At 40.4% G+C, this 26,767-nt stretch overlaps 1 protein-coding gene across 1 annotated transcript; it reads right to left on the bottom strand.

Annotated features, from left to right (window-relative positions):
* Positions 1 to 556: 556 nt before the first annotated feature.
* CALB1 (calbindin 1) lies at positions 557 to 26,767 on the bottom strand. The gene is made up of 11 exons (XM_048508212.1): positions 26,590 to 26,767; positions 26,016 to 26,092; positions 20,189 to 20,263; positions 13,299 to 13,382; positions 13,160 to 13,216; positions 10,241 to 10,318; positions 9,250 to 9,305; positions 6,897 to 6,936; positions 6,747 to 6,800; positions 6,533 to 6,604; positions 557 to 3,180 (listed from the first exon to the last, which is right to left on the bottom strand). Exons 1-11 carry the CDS (start codon positions 26,669 to 26,671, stop codon positions 3,067 to 3,069), a joined length of 789 nt encoding a protein of 262 aa, XP_048364169.1. The 5' UTR covers positions 26,672 to 26,767; the 3' UTR covers positions 557 to 3,066.

Below are 26,767 nucleotides of genomic sequence, written 5' to 3'. Positions count from 1 at the left end.
AGGGGCAGAGGTTATTAGCCATTGCCTTCCTCCTCATGGACATAGGCATCTCCAGTGCCTATGATCGGAAACCCCAATGTTTGAGAGTGTGTTCATGTATACCAAAATATGCACGTTGCCCAATCTTCAAAAAATAGCAAATGGATATTGAGAGGCCTGTACATAGTGCGTTCTCCCACTTCATGAGTTAGGAGTGCCAAAATCTTAATGCAGAGCTTTTGATTACACCTATAGTAAAACTACAGTGATATGGAAACCTCTAAACTGTTCATCGTTCCCAATAATTTGTGATCATGGACATAGATGCATGTATGTACTTGTGTGTGCGCACATAAACTAGCATCTTTAGGTATATAGCAGTAGTTTGAATTCAGAAGCAAATGGCAGACAGGCAACTTGTTTGTATGAAAGCGGATTAACACAAAATCCAATTAGCAATGGTTTTCTGTACCTCTTATTCCAGTAATCCAGTATAAGCACCAGGTTTTTACAAACATTTACAATATAAGCCTCCCCCCTTCCTTTTGCAGTTAAGTATGAAAAGACAAATCCATGGTTTCGTTGACAATCTAAGTTTAATCATTTTCAATTCATAATGATACCTGCAGGCAGATATTCAAATCACTGTTCCTCTTTTAAAATACACAATTATATTTTACATTGCATAGAGAGATTAAATGTGAGTGAAATAGATAAGATCACTTCTCTGAAAGTGGAGTTGTCAAAATGGACTTTCTTGACCTGCCTTGAAACCTCTGAATGTGTGAAGTCTTTTTTGTTTTCTACCCTAATTTGTACATGTTTCAGAAATGAAACACAAGGCACTTGCTTTTTAGAGGCCATTTGTATCTTGTAAGGGTTCTCGCCTGCCTATAAAGGTAAAAATATCTTTTGCTAGCTATAACCACAAGAAACCAACCTGCGCTTGTTCATACAAGAGCATGCTTTAAGCAGAAGTTTCTTTATTTAGCCACTGTGAATGTGGAGAGACCCCAGTTCCTTCTCACAGAGGAGTAAAACAGGGACATTTCCACATCAGCTGAAGTGCCATGCTGATTTAATGGGCTGGTTGTGAAAAGGGGAGCTTGCCTTTTTAAACCAAAAAAAGTTCCTTTCTAAATTTAGGTCCAGTAAACTTAAAGGACTGAATGCAATGCAGTATGACAAGAAATGATGCAATGGGGTATGTCAAAGAAATGTCATTTAAAAGTGTTCCTGTCTCCTGGGAATCTTACGGGAGGGACTTGAGCAGTCTGTACCACAATCCATGCAGTTTGAGTTACTTTGATCTGGAGCTCAGCAGTCAGTGGACACAATCCAGGAAAGGTCAGGGCTACCAAACAGCCTGATTTCATGCATGTTTACTTGCACTAACTCCCACTTTTGTTTAGACTCTCCATGGTCCAAGTAATTCTATGCACCCTGAGTACAACTTAAAACAACATGCAGCTTGATCCTTTGCATGTTTACTCAAAAGTGTATGTCACCATTCAGTATGGCATATTCCTAAACAAGGGTAAACAGGATTACAACCTTATTCGTGATGCACACTTATGAATTTCACTGGGAGTCAATCACAGCTAACTTATTGAGGATAACGCTGGGGCCAAGCAGGTCAGTTTGTATGTACAAACATTTTTTTTAAATCCCTTCTAAATAGCAGGATACAGGAAGTAGACAAACTAGACACTGATACTCAGTATATTAAATTTAATGATAGATTACAGTGAATGATGTAAAAACAGCAGTTTGCCAGAATTATAGTATTCTGCAAAATGTGGAAATAGTCTTAGAAAATGGTTTGTCATATTCTGTGACACAGCCGCTTTTGTTGATGCTACAGTTCTCCAGCAGGGAGGCTGAGTTGTGTTTTAGTCAACCTCCCTGTCTTCAATTTAGTTCCCCCCTTTTACCCAATAAAAGAACACATTTTGATTACTCGTGAGTCCTTGTCCAGGTAGATTTGGGGCTTCTCATGAAGTTCAGTGTCTTGTTATCCTGAGGTGTCCGTGACCTTGTGTATCAGTTCAGAGACCCCAATTACTCCAGCAACTCTGTTTAGGACTGCACTGTAGCCCTCACAAAGAACTGAATCCAGCAGTGTCCTCTGGCAAGGAAAGGACTTTTACCACAGTGAGTTTTCACCCACCGAAACAAAGCTCCACCTTCGCTCAGCAGAAGGCAAGGGTTGCACTATAAGCTGGGAATTTGATGACTGAAAAATTCTCAGCAGTCACATGAAGCTGCCTTGGTCAGACCATTGGTCTATCAAGATCAGCTCTGTCTACTCTGATTGGCAGCTGTTCCCCAGAGTTTCAGGTACATGTTTTTACATCACCTGCTAGCTGATCCTTGATGCCAGGGATGGAACCTGGGAGCTTCTGCCTGCAAAACAGATGTTCCACTACTGGCCCATGATGCTACCTTAAAGACAAAATATGAGAGAACGCTACTCCTGTCAGTCACATTCCTCGTTCCCTGTAGTCTTAGCAAGCAGGACAGTTCCAGAGATGGGCAAGACTGTGTTGTAGGCCCTTTTCCGCCTGTGCAAGTGTGCCACAGAAACCTGCTGTATGTACCACTTGCCACAACTGCATCACAGATCAGTCACCCATGTCCTCTTTTACCCTGACAAGGATTTTTTCCATTGTGTAAAGAAGTATGGCTAGGCCATTTACTTAAAGAAGATCATGGTTTCTGCTGCTCTCTGTAACAGCCAGTGTCAAAGAATATAACAAGGCAAAACAACCCCAGTTGAGTGTTCAGATTTGCTTCTGCCTCCCCCCCCCCGCCATGAAAACACTGATACTGTAACAGTTTGTGTTAAATTAATCAACAGATCGCCCCTGACATAGACACTCTCTTTTATCAATCTTATAGTTACAAAACCTGTACATTTACAAACAGTATAGAAACAAGCTGAAAAGAATGTGCCACATGTTCTGGCTAATTATATGCAGTTTTAAATTTACAAGATATAAAAGAAAGTAAAGCCTAATCCCTTATAGTGCACAATTATTTTTCTTTTAAGATATATCACGAGTTGAATGGAAGTATCAGTCGACTCTACTTTCCCCCAGTACAGAGGATAGCAGCAAGGTCATTTCGGAAAAGCTTTCCTTTGTCAGCCAAGGCCATGATGTTTTTCTTGTACGTAGCAATGTTATTAATGTCTAATTCCTGGAGGTTTGGGGAGTGGGGGGGGGGGGGAAGAAGACAATATTGTCAGTTTTCAATATAGACAATATCAATGTCGACATGCAGATTGCCAGAGCTACATGGAAACAGGTCATATAACACTATTTAATCCAGTTTTCATAGAGAGAAACAAAGGGTTGGATCTGATAAACGTCCATGCTAGCAAAACCTCTCTTGAGCACTTGAGGAACTTCTCTTGCACACTGAAAAGGCTGTGCCAGGGAATCCTTATTGGCAAAAGCCATTCAAGGTAAGGGGATGCTGTAAGGAGGGGGATGCAGTGAGATCAAGCAGAAATGGCAAAGGAGAGAAGCCAACATGCTTCCACTGTATTAAGCACACTTCAAATAAATGTGACTAGATATATATTTTAAAGAACTGTATTTTGGATATTTCCACAGGTTAAGCCTCAGAGCTGGATCCATGAACGGATAGTTTTCTGTGAGTCGAAAGGAACCTTTAAATTCACCCTAACAGTGCAATCCCTGCAGATTTAAATGGACTTAGACTGGAGCAACTCTGCACTGGATTGCCTTGTGTCTTTTTAAAACTTGAATTTTATATAAAAGGCTTTTTTTTTAACAGCACAACAAAAAGCAAGCTCATAAATATCATTTTTATAGTGCAGGTAGTATAAAAAGCTGTTGTAGTAGGAATGTTGTGAAACAAAAAGATCGCCTTCATGTGCCAAGAGGCTATTGTGCCAAGGAAAGAGTCTGTCTGAACCTAAAAATTTTCTCAGTCATCCAGAAGAGCACAAGTAATACAATTACATATAATAGAGCCTGCAATATTATTTAAAAATAAATCTGTTATTACAGCAAATACCCATCTTTTAATTAACTTGCCAATCGCATGGTATATTTATTTTTAATCAGCATAACCAATAAATAGTCCCCTTACTTCCAAAAATGGTATTTTGCATTTGCAAACCACTGGCCATCATTACTCTTTAAGTTTGCACATTTTGGCTCTATACCAATATCTAGTAAGTCAGTGACTGAGTGAAGGAGAATCATAGAGTTGGAAAAGACCCCAAGGGCTGTCAAGTCCAACCCCTGCAATGCAGGAACACACAATCAAAGCACTCCTGTCAGATGGCCATCTAGCCTCTCTTTAGAAACCTCCAAAGAAGGAGACTCCACCATGCTCTGAGGCAGTGCATTCCACTGTCGAACAGCCCTTACTGTCAGGAAGTTTTTCCTGATGTTTAGGTAAAATCTCTTTTCCTTCACCTTGAACCCATTACTCCTGGTCCTAGTCTCTGGAGCAGCAGAAAACAGAGAAGTACTGGACTTTCACTGTTATGCATCAAAAAAATTAGCCGCAGCTGTCAAAAATCAAATAAGATTTTAAGACAAATACAGTTTTCCAGATCCACTTCAGGAGGAAGGGTTTTGTCACAAGAGAAAGTTTGGGTCCTCTGATTTCCTTATCTTTGGTGCTTTCACACGTGCCAAATAATACACATTCAATTAACTTTTAATGTACTTTGCAGTTGGATTTTGCTGCATAAAATAGCAAAATTCAATTGCAAACGATCATTAATGGGCATTGAAAGTGGTTTGAAAGTGCCCTATTAAGAGTGTGTGAAAGCACTCTATGACTCATTTCCAAAAGCATTGAATGGTACAGAGAACCACCACATGGAAATTGTCACTAGTTGCATTACACCCCCTCCAGTATACAGCAAATGCATCATTGTAGCACATTTGTTGCACAAGGTAGTTTTATTATTAAGGGCTGGGAAGCACCTTTGCAAAAATTTATAGGCGTGTAGGTTACTGGGGAGGAGCCGCGTGGCATAGTGGTTAAGGGCTTGCACTGCCACTCACACGGTCAGGAGTTCAAGCTCCCTGTGGGTCAGATATCCTGGCAGCTGGTTCATGGTCAGCTAGCCATCCATCCATTTCTTGGTCGGTAAATGAGTACCTAGATCATAGCTAGGGGGTAAAGAATAGCCAGGGAAAGCAATGGCAAACTACCCCACAAAAACGGCTTGCCTATAAAATCACTGCTCGCAGTGGTACCCCAGGGTTGGACACGACTGAAGAGGAAACTTTACCTTTACTTTAGGTTATTGGGATTTTCTCCAAGAAGAGAAGAATACTAATAGTTGAGTTGACTGAAATGATTGTGTAAATAGTTCAGAAATAAAAGTACTATACTGAAGTGAATGTGGAAATAAACTTATCTGATATCACTGATGTGAAGACATTGCCTTGCTATGCCCTCAATTCTAAAAACACTGGATTGGATTTTAAGAATTGCATGGGAATTCTGCTTGCAAAATGGACAGTTTCTTTCTCCTGCTTCCTGCTGTAACCTCTTGTACCCCACAAAAGTTTGCACACAGGCTGACACTCTGTGGGAAATGAAGATGGAGGTGGGAATGGATGAAAATGAACAAATTCTCATCATATGAACAGAGCAGTCTGCTGCTCAAGCTGTAGTTATTGGGATCCCTACTTCTAACTTGCAGCAAGAGCAATCACATTGATACAGTGACTAGAGTGTCAGACTAGGGCTCAGGATTTCTTGGTTCAAATGCTCACTGATTCACGGTGCTTTTTCATTAACGTGGGAGCATGTTTTTTTTCCCCTCTTTCAGCCCAATCAACCCCACACAGGGCTTTCCCATATTCTGAGTTTCTTCAGGGGAGGCAAGTTCAGTTCCTGACACGTTTTGCTCCCTCTAGTGATTGATTTAATATAACAGTTGATTAAATCCAGCCTATCGCCCTGCAGTTTAAACAGAACCTTTTTATGCTAGACATAAAGTTGTTTGATGTTAAACCTACCACTAGAGGGAGCATAACTGGGAAAGAGGCAAAGCCCCCTTGTCAAATGGAAGAGGAGCAAAGCATGGGTTTGATCCCACCAGATTTTCCATTGTTTAATGACAAAGTCCCCTTGGTCAGCACAAAAGCTATGCTGAGGATCATGGGACCTGCAGGAAGAAAACCACTTGCAATGGGGGCTGTAGTAAAGGCAAGAATTAAGTGAGACGGAGTGAAAAAGCTTGTTGAATTCAATTCCATGTGTGCAATCATAAGCTTCTTGGAGAACAGATGAGAAAAAAAGCAATAAATTTAGAGAAAATTGTCTTGACTGACTAGACCAGGGGTAGGGAACCTGCGGCTCTCCAGATGTTCAGGAACTACAATTCCCATCAGCCCCTACCAGCATGGCCAATTGGCCATGCTGACAGAAACTGATGGGGTATGGTCCCAGGCATCTGAAACCTGGAATTCTGAACTAGGCTGGAAAGAAGGAACCCTTTAAAAATACAATTTAAATGCACCTCTAACATAAATAAAACTATTAAAATTACCGATTTGTTCTTTTCACAAAGACTTTTCAGGAAAACTTCTAGTTCCTTTTCATCTATGTAGCCACTTCCATCCTGGGGGTGGGGGGAGGAAGGGAGAAGAGGTCGTTTCTGACATTAATTTCAGCCACTTACAAATTGAACTATTTCTCTGCACAAAACATTTAAGCACTCTTATTTCATGTCATCTTGCTTTTACAAAAAGCGGCATACTTACAGTGTCAAATGATTCAAATGCTTTGGAGAATTCGCTTTGACTCATTTTGACACCCTGACATTTAAAAGAAAGATGGTGGTCAGAACGATTGTGATTGGTATTGATCATAATGTAAATGACATGCAAACTTCAAAACATGGAACTGCATACCTTAAATTTAAGGAGGAAGTTTTCCTGTACTGGGAGCAATCTTTGGAGAAAACACAAGGGTATGTCAAACAGTTACTGAGTTATATCTCAAAAGGTATATTACACAAGAACTACAGCTATATCTGTCGAAAAACAGGAGAAGGGATAGCAGCCTCCCTGGACACTTAAGCAGCAGGTAACTAAAGCGAGCTGCACCTGCAGTGCATTCTGGGTTGATAAAATGCGAAATTATTTTATTGCATTTCCTTTGCATTGTAAACAAAACATTTCTTGCCAACTTTTGAGTGCTTCACTGTTTTGAATTCAAAATATCTGCCCAAACAGAAAGCATTTTTTTTGCTTGTGCAAGCTGTGCGTTCAGAATTTCTATGAATTTCAGCCTCGAGCTGCAGCCATAAAAACATAAGTACAGCCTGCTGAGTTGGACTAGTCATCTATATGGTTCAGCATACTCTATTCATTTATTTATCTGTTCCACTTATCAGCCACCCTTTCCCTTGCAGGCTCCGGGAGGCTTCCAACATGAAACAGTAACTATGCAATTGAAGCAATAAATCATACAACTTGTGATGTCTGCTATCACACAACCAGTCTCTTGCCCAGGAGAACAAACTAACAGGGCATAGAGGTTGAAGCCTTCCTGGGTTGTTGGTTCCTAGTACTAGTATTGAGGTTTGCTTCTGCAGCCTAGGAAGGTTTCTGTTGCTCATCATAGCTGGTAGCTATTAATGGGCCTTATCTCCATAAATCCACCATGAATTTATCTAGCCCCCTTTTAAAGCCGTCAGCAGTTTGTGGGAAGTTCCCATCAGCTCTGCAGTCCAGCAGCCACTATCCTGTCAAGACTGCAACTGGAAGGGAAGGGTAAATGAAGTTGGACCTCAAGGTGGGACTGTGGCTTATTGGTAGAGATTCTGTTTTGCATGCAGGAAGTCCCAGTTTCAGTCACTGGCATAACTGCCATCCCAGATTATATGAAAACCTCTAGCTGAGTCTTTGAATAGTCACTGGCACTGCCAATCAGAACAGACAGAATGGACTTTTATAGACCAATCAAGGTCTAAGTCAGTCTAGTTTCTGGTATTTTCTATGCTGTTCCTGAAGGTCAACTGACCTCCAGGACCAATATTTCTTTTTTACTGGCTTAATAAGACAGAAAGAAGGAACAGAGCCATTCAGTAAGTGAAAAATCTACCTATGATTTTTTGTTCAATCTACTGGCTTGGAACCTACCACTTGCTTCCAATTATGGAGTTCCACTTCCATTATCAGAAGAATAGGGGAAGTTCACCTTGTGTCTGCCAAGTCCACTTTCTATAGTAGACCATGTTTTCCTTTATACACAGTTCTTGAAGATCTGCTGATCTCCAGAACAAAGGGGAGACCCTCATTGGACTACAGTAGGAAGATGAAGTAGGAAAGTACCACAAGTCTACAAGTAGACCTCATTGGATACAAAATAGGGGGCTATTTTATAATTCTTACAATAATATGAGTCTCTCCATGCTGCAGAAGTGGGGCAAAGTCTGAGGCCGTTTCCGCACGGCCCATTTATGACGGCCTGGGGGCGCCAAAAAAGGCGCTCCCAGGCCGCCGTTCGCACAGGCGCCGCTGCTGCAACGCAGCAGCGGCGACCTGACTCTTCTTCCCTCCCCCCAGGGCGGCGTCTAGCCGCCCTAAACAACAACCCTTTAAAGGGTTGTTGTTGGGGAGAGCGTCTTCCCTGCCCGACGCGGTCGCGGCGAACATGTGCCGCCATGAAGGCGCTGTCTCCCGATCTCCGCCCACTCCGCGGTGTCCTCCTTGTCGCCTGCGGCCCGTGCCCAGCCCCGCCCACACTGTCCTCCGACCTCCCGGGGGTGAGGAGGGCGAAATGGCCGGTGCATGAGCTGTCGATACGAGCGGCCAGCGTGCAGAGGCCCGTGCAGGCGAGCGCAGGCATGCTCCATCGCGGAGCAGCCTGCCCGTCTACCGGCCTCGGCTTCGCCCGTTAGCATAGCTTGCATCGCGAGCGGGCTTCCGCTTTCACGCCACCCGCACTCTTGGCGGCGTGGGGGTGGTAGGAGGCCGTGCGGAAACGGCCTGAGAGAATGACTTGCCTAAGCCCACCTAGTTAGTTTATAGCAGAGGAAAAAACTGAACTGGCATCTGCCCCAGTGCGACTTCATCTATTAGCCAAGAGTCATCTTTTTTACATGTCTTTTCAAAGAGATCTGACTCTGAAGAAGAGTTTTGTTCCCAAAATGCAATGTCTGGTTCTCCATTTTGTGGAGGTTGCCTTTCTCTCTCTTTCTCCTTCTACTGATTAGTGCAAACCTCCATTTATTTCTTCATTCTCTTGCTAAATACCTACTTGGCCAGTTCACTCAGTTCCAATTTTCCATCATTGTTTTCATCAAACATCCGGAGCTGAAAGGACAGAGGGGAAATTGTATGAATTTTTTTTTTGGCCAGATCCACAAAAATAATTCACCAAGATAGTGTTCAAATTCTAGTCATTTGATAATTAAACACTAACTAAATGTTGTAATACCTATTCAGTTAGCTATGGTAGTTAATATTTTTCCCATAGCTAAACACATTCCTGTCACTGAAAAGGTGGAGGGCAGTATAAATCAGACATTAACAAGAACTGAGTCTTATCATTAAGCTAAATGAATGAATGAATGAATGAATGAATGAATGAAATAACCCCCCTACAAATAATTCCTCTTAAGGCTGTTGTGTCAAAAGTACACTGAACAAAAGCTGGGAAGGTATGACATGTGTGCAAACTGATTAAGCAAAAGAGAACCCTCCTTTATCCCAAAGGACAATTCCTCAGCATACTATAATTTAAACCCAAATTACAGTCCACCAGTGCTACTGCTGTTGAGTTCTCTCCACTTCATGAGAGCCTGCACATTCCTATGAAGGCCTACTGCAGCCTATGCTAGATTTTCCCCAGTTATAATTTCCAAGGCTTTTGTATCTGAGTTCCCTTTTTTGCCCCCCAGTTAGGATGGCCAAGTCCACTGTGGCCACTAACAGGAGATGGAGGGTAGAGGGTTGTCTAATCCAGGTTGAGAAAGTCCTGGAGATTTAGGGATGGAGCCCAGGGAGGACAGGGACAGTTGGGTACAATGTCATGGATTTCACCCATCAAAACATCCATTCTCTCCAGGGAACCTGATCTCTGGAGTCTGGAGATGAGCTGTAATTCCAGAGGATTCCCAGGTCCAACCCCAATGCCCCTGAAAAGACCTGCATGAATATCTTAGGATTGTTCAGAAAAAACACAGAGCTGTATTTTGTTCAGAGGGTCATAGAGCTGCATTCCCACGAATGAAACTGTTTGGTCTTACCATGATGTCTGTGTATTCTGTCAGCTTTGAATCATCAATCTGCTTATTTGCTTTTTGTAGCAAATCTTTCAAGAAACCCTGGAATACAATAGTGATTAAAAATGTCAAAAATCAAATCATTTGCCCGGTTTGCTTTGAGAATGAGATTTGTTTGTAATTGTTCATGAATTTCAACAGAGGTACCCAGGCAAGTTCACCCTGTTCTTCTTCAAGTGAATGTTGCATTTTTGCAATAAAGAACAAAGTTATATGCTTATTTAAAATTAAAACACAGATATCAAAACCAATGTTTTAGGCACTGATGGCAGTTTGGCATCTCTTTTTAAAAATTTTAATAGAAAGTAACAAAGAAAAAAGAAACAGTGATAAGTTGCTTATATTATAACTTTCTAACTTTCTAATTTTTTCACAAAATAAACATATTGACATCATTTTTTCAAAAAATGATTCTCATTTGTTTTTCTCTTTAAATCCATTTTCAATTTTTTGTCAAAGTTGATGATAATTTAAATACAACAATATCTTTCACTTTTCACCATTTTTGTCTTTTTTCTCTTGGAATAATATAAGTAATTTAAGTAATAATATAAGTAATTTCCATTTATCCTGGAATTCTTTGATTGGTTGCTTATTTACAAAGTCCATTAATTTTGTCATGGTTGCATATTCTGTTTGGACGTACTTCTTCAGTTTGGTGTCTCTTGTATGCAGAATATAGTATATGCATAGTTGGGAAGGTAGCTTCCATTCTTTTGCCCATCTTTGAATTGCAGACAGGGCTGCAATTGTGGGCATACACAGCCTTAAAGAAGCAGCAATCAAGGGGAAAACTAAACCTAATCAAATCACAGGCAACCCTGAACGGTTTTCAAGACAAGAGATGTTCAGAGGTGCTTTGCCCTTGGCTGCCTCCACATTACCCTGGTATTTCTTGGAGATCTGCCACACAAATGTTAGGCAGGGTCTGAAAGTGTATGACTGGCCCAATGTCACCCAGCAAGCTTGTATGGCATAAGTCAGGATATGAACCTGAGTTTCCCAGGTCCCAGTCTGAAACCTTGACCAATACACCACGCTGGCTCTCAAGTTCTCCACTGCCCCAAACATTTGACTGATGCCATTACCAGACCATTATGTGAACACCAATGATCTCCATGTACATCCAGGTGGGTTAGCCTAAACAGCTGCATGTTACAGTAGTGCTCGTGTGCACAGTTCCCTTTCTAAGCACAAAACAGAACCAGAAACCCACCTCCCCATGCATGTTGAATAAAAGTAACTTTAATCCTGCAACTTTACATCCCGGGGAATAAGATGCTATGTACCGACCATGCAAAAATGGGAAATATGATTTTGTGCTACTCTAAAGCACATTAGTCAACATTGCATGGATAATCCACACTCTTTGCTGGGTTGGGTTCTCTGCATGCAAAGAATGTTCCATGGTGGATGCTACATCCCTCCATTTGGGGTGCGCATATAATGAACCATGCTCAATAGGAATTATGACCTCCATCTATTTGGTCAAATACTTTCCATTTTTTAGTGTCTCCTTTCCCCCTTTTGTGTTTCCTTTCCCTCCTTTCCTTTATTTATTCTGCCCCAAGGCCAAAAGGCACATTTGTCCTGCAAACTCTTCTTCAAAGATTTCTTTTATCAAATCCAAATGTACGCCTTTTATTTATTCCCCAAAAAAAGTTTCTATAAAATAGTGCATTTTAATAAAATACACCATTAGCTGCACTCAGGAAGAGCAGGTTGACATTCTGGTTTAGTAATGGAACATAATTTCCTGTGGGGAAAGCATGAAAGACTGAACAGCAGTTCCCTAGAAGGAGAGGCAGGTGGAGAGGCGAGTTCGGGTTCATTATTTTTCTGATTCAATTCTAGATTTTGGCTTTGGGGGAAGACAGGGAGGGCAAAGCTGTCTAGCTGGCATCACAACTTTTCTATCTGGCTGTATTTCAGCTCCTCACTATAATTTTGATTCTTTGTCTCTAGAGAACTGAATGTTACTATCCCATGTTTTTGATTATGGGTTTCACTTCTCCTTTGAAAACACATTCTGTAATGGCACGTATTTCTTTTTTGCTAGTGGATCTGGTGGAATGAGTACGTTGGTTTGCTGGCCTTAACACCCACCCACCCCCATTTTTTTTCTATGTGAAATTACACTTGTTTTCCCAGCAGATAACTTGATTGTCCTACTTTAGTGACATTTAAAATTCTTTATTAAGTAAGGAATCTGGAGAGCTTGGGGATTACAAGTGCCTATCAGCTATAAGCAAAATTTACACACCTGTTTAAACCTCTTTATATTATTCTTTGAAGTATTGGGGCTTTTTTGATATTTTAGACCAGAGTTTTTAGCTGATACTAATAACTAGGAAGAGATTTGATGGAGTGGAGAAGAACTGTGCTGGAAACAGTGACCAAATTGTTACATGAAACCAACTGAGAACCAGTAGTAACTTTAGATCTCAATACACATACCCATCCATATAATCTAAACCAGTGGTTCTCAGCCTGGGGGTTGGGACCCCTTTGGGGGTCGAATGACCCTTTCACAGGGGTCGCCTAAGACTCTCTGCATCAGCGTTCTCCATCTGTAAAATGGATAAGTGTTAGGGTTGGGGGTCACCACAACATGAGGAACTGTATTAAAGGGTCGCGGCATTAGGAAGGTTGAGAACCACTGATCTAAATACTCTAGAAATTCCCTCTTCCTATGTACCCCCTTAGTATCTCTGCATCCAATTGTACCCCCTTGAATCTTTGCATCCAATTCAGATAGCAAGAATGCTAAGAAATACTCTTGGATGAGTCACTTCAAAGATCATTACCAGGCTACTGTGGACTGAGCTTTCAGGGTTAAGGCTTAAATTGGTTGCTTAAATTGTAGTATAGATCATTTCTTACCTTAAGCTCTTCAGAATCCATAAAGCCACTGTGGTCACTATCATATTTTCTCCATGTCTGGAAATGAGAAGTTAAGCCATTTTAAAAATCGCAAAAATGTTTCTTGATAACTTTACAAAAGGGGATTTGTGCAGGTTACCTGCATGAAATCTTCACTTGATTTCAGCTGCTGGCACCTGAAGAATAAGAGGAAGTTTTCTTCTGTGGGTAAGATCTGAGCGAGCTGCAAAAGATTAAATTTAAATATGGTTTGAAATCCATTGTTATATATTCAAGGGCCAAAATGTTAGCGAATCGGAAAGAATTATAAGCTTAATTGTACTCAAGTTACTTCAGGAGCAGTCCTAAGCAGGGATTTTTGGAAATAAATTCAACTTTGTGCCTTGGAAGTAATCTTAGGAACGCAGCCTTAAATATTGTTTGTCGTTAGTTTGTAGATCCTGGGCTCAAATGACTAGGATCTTCTCCTATGCAGAGCCCATTGAAATAAGGACACAACAATGAAGTGTTGTTCTGTGTTATAAGACCCTGAAAAGGAACACTGTATTTTTGCAGGAGGAGTTGTGGTACATTGATGGGGGGAGGGAGGATTGTGTATGTGTGTATTTTTAAAAGCTGCATATAGTTTTGCTTTGTTTTTATAGCACGGTAACAATGCAGACACTTTCAACCGAGTTACAGAAAAGTTTACTAATGGAAAGATATTTAATGCCATTTTTTTCAAAAACATGAAAATAAAAGCCCGGCTTTCTCACTAATGGATTCAACCAGCTGTGGACAATAGCGGGATGGAGATGACAAGAGAAAGGATCCGCATTGTGTTCCAAGGTTCTTTTACGTTGTGCATTCTTTGAGCAGATTATGGCTTTGGATCTACCACTTCTGTGGCAGAACAGCAAGTACTTCACATTTCTTCCCCTAAACCTCACAGAGGCAGTCCATTATAGCCTCTATGACAGGGGGCTGCAACTTGTGGTTCTCCAGATGTTCATGGACTACAATTCCCATCAGTCCCTGCCAGCATGGCCAATTGGCCATACTGGCAGGGGCTGATAGAAATTGTAGTCCATGAACATCTGGTGAACAGCAGGTTGCAGACCCCTGCTCTATGATGTACATGCTTTAATCTTTTAAAACCACATTTAAATCCACATTAAATATTATTGCAATCATAAAAACCTAAGGAAAAATTCTGTATTACTACTATACTTGTTGAAAAACCAAGCTGTTGAGAACTTAGTTTATTTATTTAGGGACATTACATGCTACCTTCCCAGCGTCTTGCTCAAAGCAGAATACAAGCGCACACAGTACCGCACAAGAGAAAAACATCATGGAGGATCAATATAAAAACAAAACAAGCCAGTCCAAACAAAATCTTCCCATGGTTGCCACCCCAAAAAGTAAACCTTGTCATTACTAATGGAGCAGGATGCAAACATTCTATTTTAGACATTCTGTGCTTCCTACCCTCCGCCATGTTATGTCCCCAAATGTCCTTGTGCAACTACTGCTTAAGATTTAAGCTTAAGATCTTCATGAGACAGTGTAGTGTAGTGATTAGAGAGTCAGACTGGAATCTGGAAGATCCAAATCCGATGTCACAGGGTGGTTGTGATGATAAAATGAAGGCACAGAGAACAATGTGAGCCATTTTGGGTCCCCACTTGGGAGAAAGGTAGGGTGTAAATAAAATAATACATTAACAATAAATAAAAAAGTATCATGTCTGTTCTTTTTACCACTGGCCTAGCCCTATTTTTCCCTAAAGACACCTCCTTGCCAACTGTGTTTATTTGAGCTTGGTAGCTGCAGTACATAAAACTTTTGGTCTTTCAATTCAGTATCTTACTTTAAACACATTTGGGCACAAGGAACAGAATGTCCACATCTCCAGGGTTATCATTGCAAAGGGTTTGTTATAAGAACCATTTTGAATGGGACACCTCAGTATACCTCATTCAAGATTTATTTCTTGTTTTTTAAATGAAATCTATCCATGGTAAACAGAGTTGTGAAACCGAGACTATTACAATATTGAGTGACACCACTGGCCCTAAAAGCTTTTTTCCTTTATCTATACCTACAAGGGAATTTGAAACAGATGCCTACATTTCAGACACCGGAACAAAATATACTTTTAACAGTGAGACAAAAATAACATTCTTGTGTCCTAATGGAGTTCTTTCATAATTGGGATTTCAAATTTTGTATTTTCTGCTTCTCATTAGATCGGAGTGAAATTCACATTCTGCTCAAAGCATCATCCAGATAAGGAATAAAGCCATTCTTCTACATTAATATATTGCTCTCCAATGTTTATCATTGTCATATGAAAAAAATTTGTTCTAGACCAACCTTTCTCCTTTTAAAAAGTTACCGCTGTCAGACAGGAGGATAATATACATTTAAAGGAGAAGAGAGCACAGGGAGATAACTTCAAAGGCTATTTGAGGCCCTTTCCGCACATGTAGAATAATGCACATTCAATGCACTTTCACAATTGTTCAAAAGTGGATTTTGCTATTCTGCACAGCAAAATCCAGCTTCAAAGTGGATTGAAAGTGCATTATTCCTGAGTTATGAGCAAAACTCCCTGGTGTCACATTTTTTATTATCCTACTCTAGAAGCCTCCTAGAAGTTCAGGACCAAGTGCTTGTGTCTCACCTTCCTCCTTTTATCCTAACACTATTAAGTAGGTTAGGCTATGAAGAAGTAGGGTTGCCAACATCCAGGTGGTGATTTAATATCTCCTGAGATTACAACTGACCTTCAGTCAACAAAGATCAGCTCACCTACAGAAAATGGCTGCTTTGGAAGATAGATTCTATGCCATTATATCCCACTGAAATCTCTCACATTCCCAAATCCTGTTCTTTTCAGGCTTCACCTCCCAAAACTGCAGGTATTTCCAAACCCAGAGCTGATACAACCCTACGTGAGAGTCGTTGATCCAAGGTCACTTCCTGTGCCCTCCTAAACAGAGCTACTTCTGTCCAGGTCCACTGAAAACATTGGGCCTAGAAAGTATGAAACTCTGCTTAGGAGGGAACTGCTAATAATTGAGTCGGGAGTGGCATCTGGGTTTCCTCATCAGCCCTAATCAGACACTTTAAGCACTACATCATGTGGCCTGCCTGAACATAGTCCCACTCTCAGCCCACTCCTAACCAGGTTTATTTGGGAGCAAATAGGATGAAGTATGCTTTCTGCCCAATCAATTTGAGCACACCAAAAATGATGTTTTAAATAAAGGTGATGTAGATTCAAAAGTACATTTCACTGAACTAAATGGTCCTCAGTCCTAAGTATGCAGAGGATGTCAGCCTTTCAACTGCTCCGTAAGTGCAAGTCTCATCGATGAGGTATGATTACAGGTGTGAAACCCACAATTCCAAGGTCAGTGTTTATATCTGCAACTGCCTTGAACAGGTAATTATATACAAAAATGTGTCACTTGGAACTGAGTTGCAATTTGGCATTAACATGTATGATTCTGGAAGTAGTTTGAGGAGTCAAACTGTGGTTTTAAAAATTATCCAGGGGAAAAAATGGCACAAAAGTTGTACAACATTTTCTGAAGGCATGGCTTAATTCTCCTCAGGAAGAATTAAGACTGCTTTCAGGACCAACAATCCATCAGTGGGGCTAAAGACAACCTAAACAGGTCTGCTTAGAATCCTACTCTATTTAATGCAGCTTATTCCCAGAAAAGCAGTTTTAGGATAACTCTGTTAGACTGCATGGGATTGCACTGAAAGCCTATTTTAGCCGCAGTTTAAAAGATCTGCTTTAAAAAGGTTTCTTACAAACAGAAATAAAAAGGCATTTTTAATTCAACCCTATGCAAAATAATTCTAGTAACTGCATAGGACTTCACAGTATTGGTTGAGTTTTAAATTTTTCATTTTCCATAGGTAACAGAGAGAGTTGGGCCACTGTAGAAAAATTTGAAAACATCAGGATAGTTTCTACCCTATTAACATTTCGAAGTAGGTTGTGGAACACGGAGCAACTCCAGCACAGCTAGGTCTGGCAGTGAATTCTCGGATCTCTGGTTTGATGCAAGGTTAAAATACCATCCTAACTTCATGTTATACCAGCTTTGATGCCTCTTGTCTCATGAGAGGGCATTGAGAATATCCTTCATCTGCTAGGGAATCCTAGAACTCACAAACTATAGAACATGCTTGTGTCTACTTTTAGTCCTATCTTTTTTACTCCAACATTCTGGATTTTCTCTGGGCTTACCCAATACCCACAGTTCCATGAAGCTTTGGAATACTTCATGGGGGCCTTTGCTTTGTGTTGTGTGAGCTCAACTAGTGTCCATGTCTAGGATTAAACTTAAGCTACTAGCACATTCTGTTCATGAGATGAATCTCATTTCATCTTGTGAACCTGGAAACGATGCTTGACTAATAAGTGCGCATGATGTGTGAGGCAAAACTGATTCCAGTCCAGGTAACAATATTGTCTCCTTAATGTTCTGCAGCCTGAAGGGAAGCTAAACAAATATACTGAGTTCTGGGGTCATCCTGGCTTGTACCCTAACACTCTGATCAACAAAGTTCAACACTTTCCTCCAATGGCCCAGGCTCTTCCATAGGAAGAAGGGTCTGTCTGTGGGCCAAGATCTTCCAATTATGTTGAACTGATAGTAGTATTTTCCAGAATGCACCAGGTCCTGGCACTGCTCCAGAAACATGCCTGTCCCAAGTGAAACCAGGGCACTAGCTCAGGTTACATTTGGGGCCAAATCCTGTACTATCACTTATTTTTAAAAATTCTTCATATGCACTGAACCTTGAACCTTAAATTTCTGAAGTATTAATCAGATATGGCTAAAAGAAAACTGCTCAGTGTTGCTGAGACCCTAATACCAACTAAATCAATCAACACCCATAGGGTTGCCAACCTCCAGGTAGGACCTGGAGATCTCCTCATATTACAACTCATCTCCAGACTGCAGACTGGAGAAATGGCAGCTTGGGAGGGGGGATTCTATGGGATTGTATCCTGCAGAGGTTCCCACCGTCCTCAGTCTCAAGCCCAAAATCTGCAGGTATTTCCCAACCAAAAGCTTGCAACTCTATTAACATATTACATATGCTGTAACCAACCAGGTAGCTTATCTATGGATCGACACTACACCAAAAGCTATTCATGCATCTTGGCCTACTTGATTCTGACAACCCTGTGCTCCATTTTTACAGTCCCCAGGGGAATCAAAATCCAGGACTTTAGTGGGATCCCTACAGCCCATTAAGCAACAGAACAAAACAAAATAGACCACCAACTACTGAAAGCAGCCTTCCAAAAGCTACATAACATTGTGGTCTGGGACTGCAAGAGGAGTGAGACTGCCAAGCATGACAACACATTGCACTGGCCTACACTACCAGGCAAGTGTTATTTCTAGAGTTCATCTGTGCCTGAGTTGTATTTTATTTATTTTCGCTATCTTATGTTGATTACTAAATGAAGCTTCCTTGATTTACATTTTCTTCCTATGTGTACAGAGGAAAAAGAAAAAAGCTATGCCTTGCCACATGATAACTCTTCTCCTTGTGCCCACAGGAATATGCCTCATTTGAGCATGAAATAATTGAAGTCAGAATATGTTAAAAGGATGAGCTTTTGAAGCTCCATTTCAATGTAACCAGTGAAGTGTGGAGAAGGAGTGCTTTTTAGAGGAACATGCAGCCCCATCAGACTCCATACATTAGCTAGGGGCAATGGATACAATGTGCCATACTACTGTGAACTCCTGAAGATGTTCTTAAAACCTTCCTTAACTTAAAAAAAGAAGGGCTGAAATGTACTCTGTTAAGCCATTCAAGTGCCTCTTTGTTATTTCAATTGCTCTTTTCACAAAGCAAGTTAATTTTTGAAGATCTTGGAAGCCATCTTTTTTGAACCCCCCCGCCCTCCCACACACAAATAGAAGACAGAATGATAAAAAAATGAAAAGAAAGGCAAAGGTGGGCTCCTCAGGTACCACTATTAAAATCTACTAAGGCAGCATACAAATGAGTTAGCATTAAAAGATCCAGGTGTTTTAAGCAAGACAGACAATGTCTGTAAAACTGGGTCTGAATTATGTTTGTCTAATTTTCCCCAACCAATAAAGCGCTAGCAGGCTGTTTTATTAATGACTGAACAATTGTGATGTTTTGCAAGCTTACTTGAAAGTAAATCCCATACAGTTCATGGGATTTAGTCTCCTGTAAGTGTGCATAGGTGAGTGTTCTTAGTCCTAGGCAGGGCTATTTTTATGGTGTTCACCAGTACTGAGTATCAGCACCTTTTTTCAAGGTTCCCCCAACTCCTAATGGGTGTAAGCTGGCACCATTTTTAACCAAAAAAAGAGCACTGGTTCTAGGACTCAATACAAAGTGAAAAGTATATCACAAGCAATATGCAAACACCAGAAAAGCTCAGCCGAGTGTGACACAATACCCCATTAGGTTGCTTATAAAAATGGTTTTATTTCCACCTAGTAACTTTTCATTGTTTTTTTTATAACCAGTACATCATTTTGGATCCTGTGACCTGCTTTTAGCCTTTCAGGAACATTTGGTTGGCCGCTGTGGAAAACAGAATACTGGACTAGACAGACCACTGTTTAAACCCATCATGGCTCCCTTTACTGTCTTCTGTTCTTTAACTAGAGATTAGCAGTCTCAGTACTGAAATTGCCCAAGTTCCTAAATGGTGCATGCTACAAAGGCACGAGGTTGCCTGTGCAGACAAGCAGATCAAGGCCGTGGGTTTTAGCTGTATCTGAGAAAACTGACTCAAGATGATATCATGCAGTGACAATAGGCTTCTTTTCTCATTGGTGTCTTTGACATAAAATTTTGAAGGTTGTCATATCAGCCAAAAAGATGTTATCTGTAACATCCAAAGCAAATTAGTACCAATATTTGAAGAATGAAGACCAACATATATAGGATTTTTGAAGAGTGAAGACCAGCATACATAGGATAAGCCTGAAGAGACATTAAATAAAAACACTTTCTTACCTCTACTATTCCTATTTTCCCATCAGAACTCTTCCCAAACTGGTCCACAAATTTTTTCATTTCTGGGGTTAGATCCTATAAATGTAACAATACAGTTGCTATTACTTGAAGGAAGCACACTTAGGAAGCCATCTTAAGCAGTCTAAGAAGTAAATCCCTTCTTTACTTTCTTATTCCCTGAAAAGAAGATTGTAAAGGTATAAACCACAGTTCAATCCACTGCAGGAAGTTGACTGCACAAAGTCCTATGAAATGCACATAACCTCCTAATGAAGACTATTATAAATAACTAAAAATAGTGATTCAGAATTAATAAGGAACCTATTCTGCTAGTTCTGTCATATCAAGTGACATTCTGAACTAAAAAAAAGTATCAAGCATAGACACTTCTGAGAATCAGGTCAGAATTCACCCTTGTAGATCATAGGTGTCAAACTCAGGCCCTCCAGACGTTCATGGAAGGCCATTGCTTTCACATCCTGTATGTGAGATTCCAAAGGCACCTGGTGGGCCACTGTGAGTAGCAGAGAGCTGGACTAGATGGACTCTGGTCTGATCCAGCTGGCTTGTTCTTATGTTTTATGGACTACCATTCCCAGCAGCCCCTGCTAGCATGGCCAATTGGCCCTGCTGGCATGGGCTGATGGGAATCATAGTCCATGAACACCTGGAGGGCCTGAGTTTGACACCTATGTTGTAGATCTTGCAGACCTGTATTCACTTATGGTTTTGATATTAACATATGTAAGAAAAATCAGGTTTCTTCTTTTTTCATAATCAGCCAAAAATACTGAAATCATTCAGTTACCTTTCCTTTCCCACTCAGTAGCCTTTCCCTTCCCACTCAAAGAGAGAACAATGGGAGGATCATGCTTATTTTCATCTTGTAGTCAACTCTGATTGGCTCTATGGTGTCATGTTTACATGTGAGATTGCCCAATGCATAGCATCACACACTGAAAAAGCCCTTGCAGGCTTTGTTTTATTTTAATGCATTTTAAGTACCATCATATTAGGGAAACTAGTGGTGAAAAGGCTAAAAAAAAATGTGAAAAAGAATTGAAGAAACGTTTCATGGGTGCATTCATTTTCCTTATGGCAATCGCTACATTTTTTTTCTTTTAAATATTTTAAAAGGCTATATTGCCGGTATCAAATATTTGTCATTTATTTATAAAAATATTCAGAAAACAGAAATTCACAGGTTTACAAAGAACGCCCAAACTATACATGTGTATAAGTCGACCCACATATAAGTCGGGGCACCTAATTTTACCACAAAAAACTGGAAAAACTTATTGACTCGCGTATAAGTCGAGGGTGGGAAATGCAGCAGCTACTGGTAAATTTTAAAAATAGATACCAATAAAATTGCAGTAATTGAGGCATCAGTAGGTTAAATGTTTTTGAATATTTATTTCAAAGAAAAACAGTAAACCAGCTCTGTAAGTGGAAAAGAGGGTCAACAAGAACAATATGGTCTCAACTAACTGTTTATGTTAGCAGTACCAACATTTCAAAGTATCTTTAGGAGCCCCTCCTGATGATACCACCCAGGTTTGGCTAAGTTTGGTTCAGGGAGTCCAAAGTTATGGACCCTCAAAAGGGTAGCCCCATCTACTATTAGCTTCCATTAGAAACAATGGGGGATGGGAGCACCCACTTTGGGGATCCATAACGTTGGACCGACCCCCTGAACCAAATATCACCAAACCTGGCTGGTATCAGCAAGAGATTGTCCTGATGATACCACCCAGGTTTAGTGAAGTTTGGTTCAAGGGGTCCAAAGTTATGGACCCTCAAAATGTAGCCCCATCTACTATTAGCTCCCATTGGAAACAATGGGGATGGGGCACCCCCTTTGGGGGTCCATAACGTTGGACCCCCTGAACCAAACTTTACCAAAATTGACTGGTATCATCAGAAGTGTCACCTTATGATACCCTAAAATGTTGGTGCCGCTAGCCTAAAAACTGCTCCCCCTGGAGGCCAACAAATAAAAACCCTAAAATATTTTTAAAAATACACCTCACTCGTGTATAAGTCGAGGGGGGCTTTTTCAGCACAAAAAAGTGCTGAAAAACTTGACATATACACAAGTATATATGGTATTTTGGCTGCAGATAGTCATGTGTAAATGCTGACAATTCCAGATGAATGTCTGAAAATATATATGTATATACCATCACATTCAGATAATTAACTGTATTCATTAGTGTACCTCTGAATGTATACATATTGACCCAGGTTATGAGTACTGAAATGCGAATGGTAACATTTGACCCATTTTGACACTCACTGTAACATAAACATTTTAATCCCCAAGGATGAGCTCTACTTATTTTCATTAAATTTTTGCCCATTGTTAAGCAGAACTGTCCACCCACCCCTTCTCAGGCCAGTCCCCAGAAATGAGAAGTTTTTCAAGATGCTCAAAAGAAGACGAATCATGCTTATTGGTGGTTCTTGGTTGACTGAGCACCATTTCTGTACAGTCTGGCTCTGTGTGAATGTTTACTATGACCCACTGAATTAAAAAAAACCTGCTCTCTAGTAACTGTTTCTTTATTCTGTTTTTGTTCTGGTAGTAACTGGATTTTTGAAAAACTGTAATAGTAAGCTACCTTGAACTACAAGAAAAGCTGCAATACTATTGAATCCAATAATTTAAAATAATACTCAGCAAATGATAGTACATTTCACCAGATCTTCCTGGTCAACAAAATGGCATCCTGCTTCCCCATCAGTTGTACACTCTGTACAATAGTTCTTTGACCATGGAAGTGTTTTCTAAATTACTTTGCTTTAAAATGCTCTCAAAAAACAAGTATATAACAAAATTAGAAAGAACTGCAGCACTGACTGTAGGGAACGACAACCTGAAATAATTGTGCCTCTTATGGAAACTTCATACTGCTTCATTTTGCTCCTGCCCATCTTTGGCCAAAATTCCCAGGGTTAACTTTAAATTTATAATAGTAAATGTTTGTTTGACTTTCTACCATGTCATCCAGCCACTTCAAGGACAAAACATCTGTGCCAGCCTCTGCTCGTAACACAAGCACCATTTTGTTGCCCAGACACTTTAGAAAGCTCCCCATAAATCTATACCAGAGTTGCACACAAATTCCCATGCAGAGTGGGAATGGGGTCTATGACGGCTCAGATATTTATGTTGGCACATGGTCGCTTGGGAAATAACTACCAACATTCCTTGATTGACCAGCCATTTTTTTATTTCATCTATATAAACTATTGCACAAAGCCACTTGAAAGAAAGCTACACTAGATTTTGGGAATACATTAATTTTGTTCTACTTTCAACTCTATTTTGAAGGCATGGGAGCAGAAACAATAAATATTTTAGAAGAGCAAAAAATTAAGCAATGAATATTTAAGGTTGAGAGCCAGTAAATTGGTTAGAGTGCTGGACAAAAACTTGGATGACCCAAGTTCGAATCTCCACTCTACCATAAAGCTCACTAGATGTCCTTCAGGCTGTCGCTCTCCCTCGCTCTAATCTACCTCACAGGATTCGAAAGAAGATAAAATAGATGAGGGGAGAACCATAAGAGATGCCCTGAGCATTGTGGAAGGAAAATGGGACATTAAACAAACAAATAGACGCTACCTTAGTCCAGGGGTGGTCAACCTATGGCACTGCAGATGTTCATGAAAGACAATTCCCATCAGCCCCTGCCAGCCTGGCCAATTGGGAATTGTAGTCCATGAACATCTGGAGAGCCGCAGGTTGCAGACCCCTACCTTAGTCCAATCCACCAAATCTATGCCAAAACCTAATTTAAAAGAAGGCAAAATTATAATAGCAGAAGCTGACGAGAGTATAGAGGTTAAGTATTTATCTTCTATAGTCTAAACATACAGAAAAATAGCTACCCCTTCTGTAGTCTGAATGAGATTTTAAATTCAGTGATAAAAGATGCAAGTGAAAAAGGAAAAGACGTGAAACTGTCTCAAGTACAGAGGCAAATCTAAATCCCAGATATACATGGAATATTAATTTTTCAAGTATTCTTTCTGGCAAAAAACACAATATTCAAAGCCACCCAAACAGTATTGCATTAGATAAGGTGTGTGAACTTACTAAACGTTTGTTTGGGATATTAATCCCTACATTAAAAAAAATTGATTTGGTATATATCCATAATCCAGAAGAAAATTTCAGAGATCAAAACATTATAGATGATCCAACAAGAATTCTGAAATGTGGTGCTTTTCTTTCCAGAAGATTTCAGAAACCATCTTTTACAGAAGTAGTTAAACTGAATAAGAACACCCAAGAACTTTCAAAACATAAGTGGGCATACAAGCAGAATCTATTAAAAGGCATACATGGTAATGTGGGTGACACACAAGAAAAGGTCTTTAGGGATTTTGTCTGATAGTGGGCTAATTTTTTTATGTAGATTTAGATTTGACATCAGTTTTAAATAGGGGGAAAGGGAGAACGTTTCTATAAATCATACAGTGTAATTTTTGTTGAAAACTCCTAAGGACTTACTAACAGAGAGAACAGATTTAAGACAGAGTACTTCTTAATATAAAATTATTAATCTCATTTTTAAGGGATGTATTTCTAGTGACTCATACTGCGGAAGATGGGAGTGAGCGCACACTAGTAAAATAAGTCAAGCACTTCACTTGCAATGACAAATTATTAATGGGACTTAATCATAATTTAGATCCTTTTATATCTATACAATTCTGATATGCTAGAGCAAATATCTAGAAAAATATTATCTAGATCTGGCACAGAACCAAGTATAAAACTGTAACTGAAATTCATACTTTCGGTAGCACAGTAAACTCACACACTATTCTAGAACAGCACAAATGTATTCTAAATTTGGACTAATCTGACAGAAAATGCATAAATATTTTACAAATTCATAAAAGGAGGGCTTTCATCTTTCAAGAGCCATTGTATTATTTCACTATGTACTTTCACCTTCTATTTGGAATACAAGACAGAGTCTGACTAAAGAGGGTTTTTTAAAATTCTGTTACTTTGGTGGTTTATGAAATTCATGGACACCTTCATGTTTCAGCTATTATTCCTGTGCTAAGGCATCCTGTTTTCTATTTCACAGCATGCAGCAAAATCAATTAAAAATGCTTCATACCATTCACAAACTTCTCTTGAAATCACTGAAGCTCTTGCCATTTTAACTCCTAAACAATACATCCATGAATTACCATTTTAAGGTCTCCAGGAAAACTTTTTATTCACCTGCCCAAGCCCAGATACTTCCCACTTCATGCTAATGTTCCAGTGTTATAAGCTCAATTAATATCTAGTTAGATCTTCAGCATATCTGTTTATTGACCACAAGGGGCAGAAATGTATTTCAGCCCACATATTAAGGATGCAGATAGCTCCTTTTAAATATTCCTTTGCCCCTTCTGTTTAAGGAAGCAAACAAATAGTTCTGTACAAACAATACACTAAGAAATTTCCAAGAATGATTTACAGCAGAACAAAGATGGATGCAGTTAAAAGTGACTTTGGGAGAAATGTTAGGCAGATGTACTTGGAAGTCGCAGGTTATTCAGTAGTGTTTACTCCCAAGAAAGTATCTTTAGGATTGAAGCCTTTGATATCTAGATTCAATCTCCTCCAGATTCCCCTGTTTCCACTGAATGTCCTGCTTTTGGGATGTGTAAATTCTATTCCATTCATTTGCTTCTTTCTTGGTAAGCACATGGGCATGTACCGACCACAGCTACCCGGCTGCTGAAGTTCACAGCCATATGTTTATTTTTCAGGGGATACTTTTTTTTTAAGCTGGGAAAAATCTTGACCTACCAAGCCTGCTTTCTTTCGTGCCTGCTGCAGGTCCTGGATAAGTTTCTGCAGCTCCTTGCCATCCAAGTAGCCACTACCTGAAACACAAAGAGAGAGCGAATTGCTGTTACAGCCGTGGTTGGGTTTTCTCGCTCTTCGTCACCTGCAGAGAATAGCATTTACAGAAGATGCCCTGAAAAACACACGTTTCTCAATAAGCTTAAACTGTTTTGTCCCACTCCCCAAGTTCTTGACACTGTTCTTTTCTTTTTAAAGGGTCTGTAGGCGCTTATGCTTTTAAATACAGGATACGAGGGCGTCCCTTTGCAAAGCAGGTGACTCCCAAAAGAGCCCGAACCGAGTCTAGTCCATAGCCCCTTCCGACTGCCAACATCGCTAACGTTCCCGTCGTTCCCGGAGACAAGCAAAAACTTCTAGCGGGCGCCGGACAAAGTTTGCAGCTTGCAGAAAAGAGGCAGGCGAAAGCTCTCCTGGCTGTCTTCTCTGCCTCCCTGGGTCTAGCCCAGCCCTCCAATCCCCTCCACCCCGCTTCGGTTCCAAGCTGGGACAGGAAAGGAGATAGCGAAGCAGTCACCGTCAGAGTCGTAATGATGCCAGATCTCAAAAAACTGGGCTGCGGAGACCACCGCTCCTTGCATGTAAGTTTCCACGGCCATGACGAGCGCCTGGGACTGCGCGGGAGAGGAAGGGCGAGAGGGCGCCGAAGGGAGACTGCCGCTGCTGGGTGTCGCTGTCCGCGGTGCTGAATCTCT

The sequence above is a fragment of the Sphaerodactylus townsendi genome, linkage group LG09, assembly GCF_021028975.2.
Source record: "Sphaerodactylus townsendi isolate TG3544 linkage group LG09, MPM_Stown_v2.3, whole genome shotgun sequence".
In the NCBI taxonomy this organism is placed as follows: domain Eukaryota; kingdom Metazoa; phylum Chordata; class Lepidosauria; order Squamata; family Sphaerodactylidae; genus Sphaerodactylus; species Sphaerodactylus townsendi.
Note: the sequence above shows the minus strand (reverse complement) of the source record. Positions and strands in the feature narration are given on the sequence as shown.

What these genes read in the sequence shown, in the direction of transcription:
- CALB1 (XM_048508212.1), bottom strand. Translation starts at nt 26,671, where the DNA reads ATGGCCGTGGAAACTTACATGCAAGGAGCGGTGGTCTCCGCAGCCCAG. An exon ending in CAAGTGAAGATTTCATGCAG is followed by an intron (nt 13,217 to 13,298) that starts GTAACCTGCACA and finishes TCTCATTTCCAG; the next exon opens with ACATGGAGAAAATATGATAG. An exon ending in TGGATTCTGAAGAGCTTAAG is followed by an intron (nt 10,319 to 13,159) that starts GTAAGAAATGAT and finishes ATTGTATTCCAG; the next exon opens with GGTTTCTTGAAAGATTTGCT.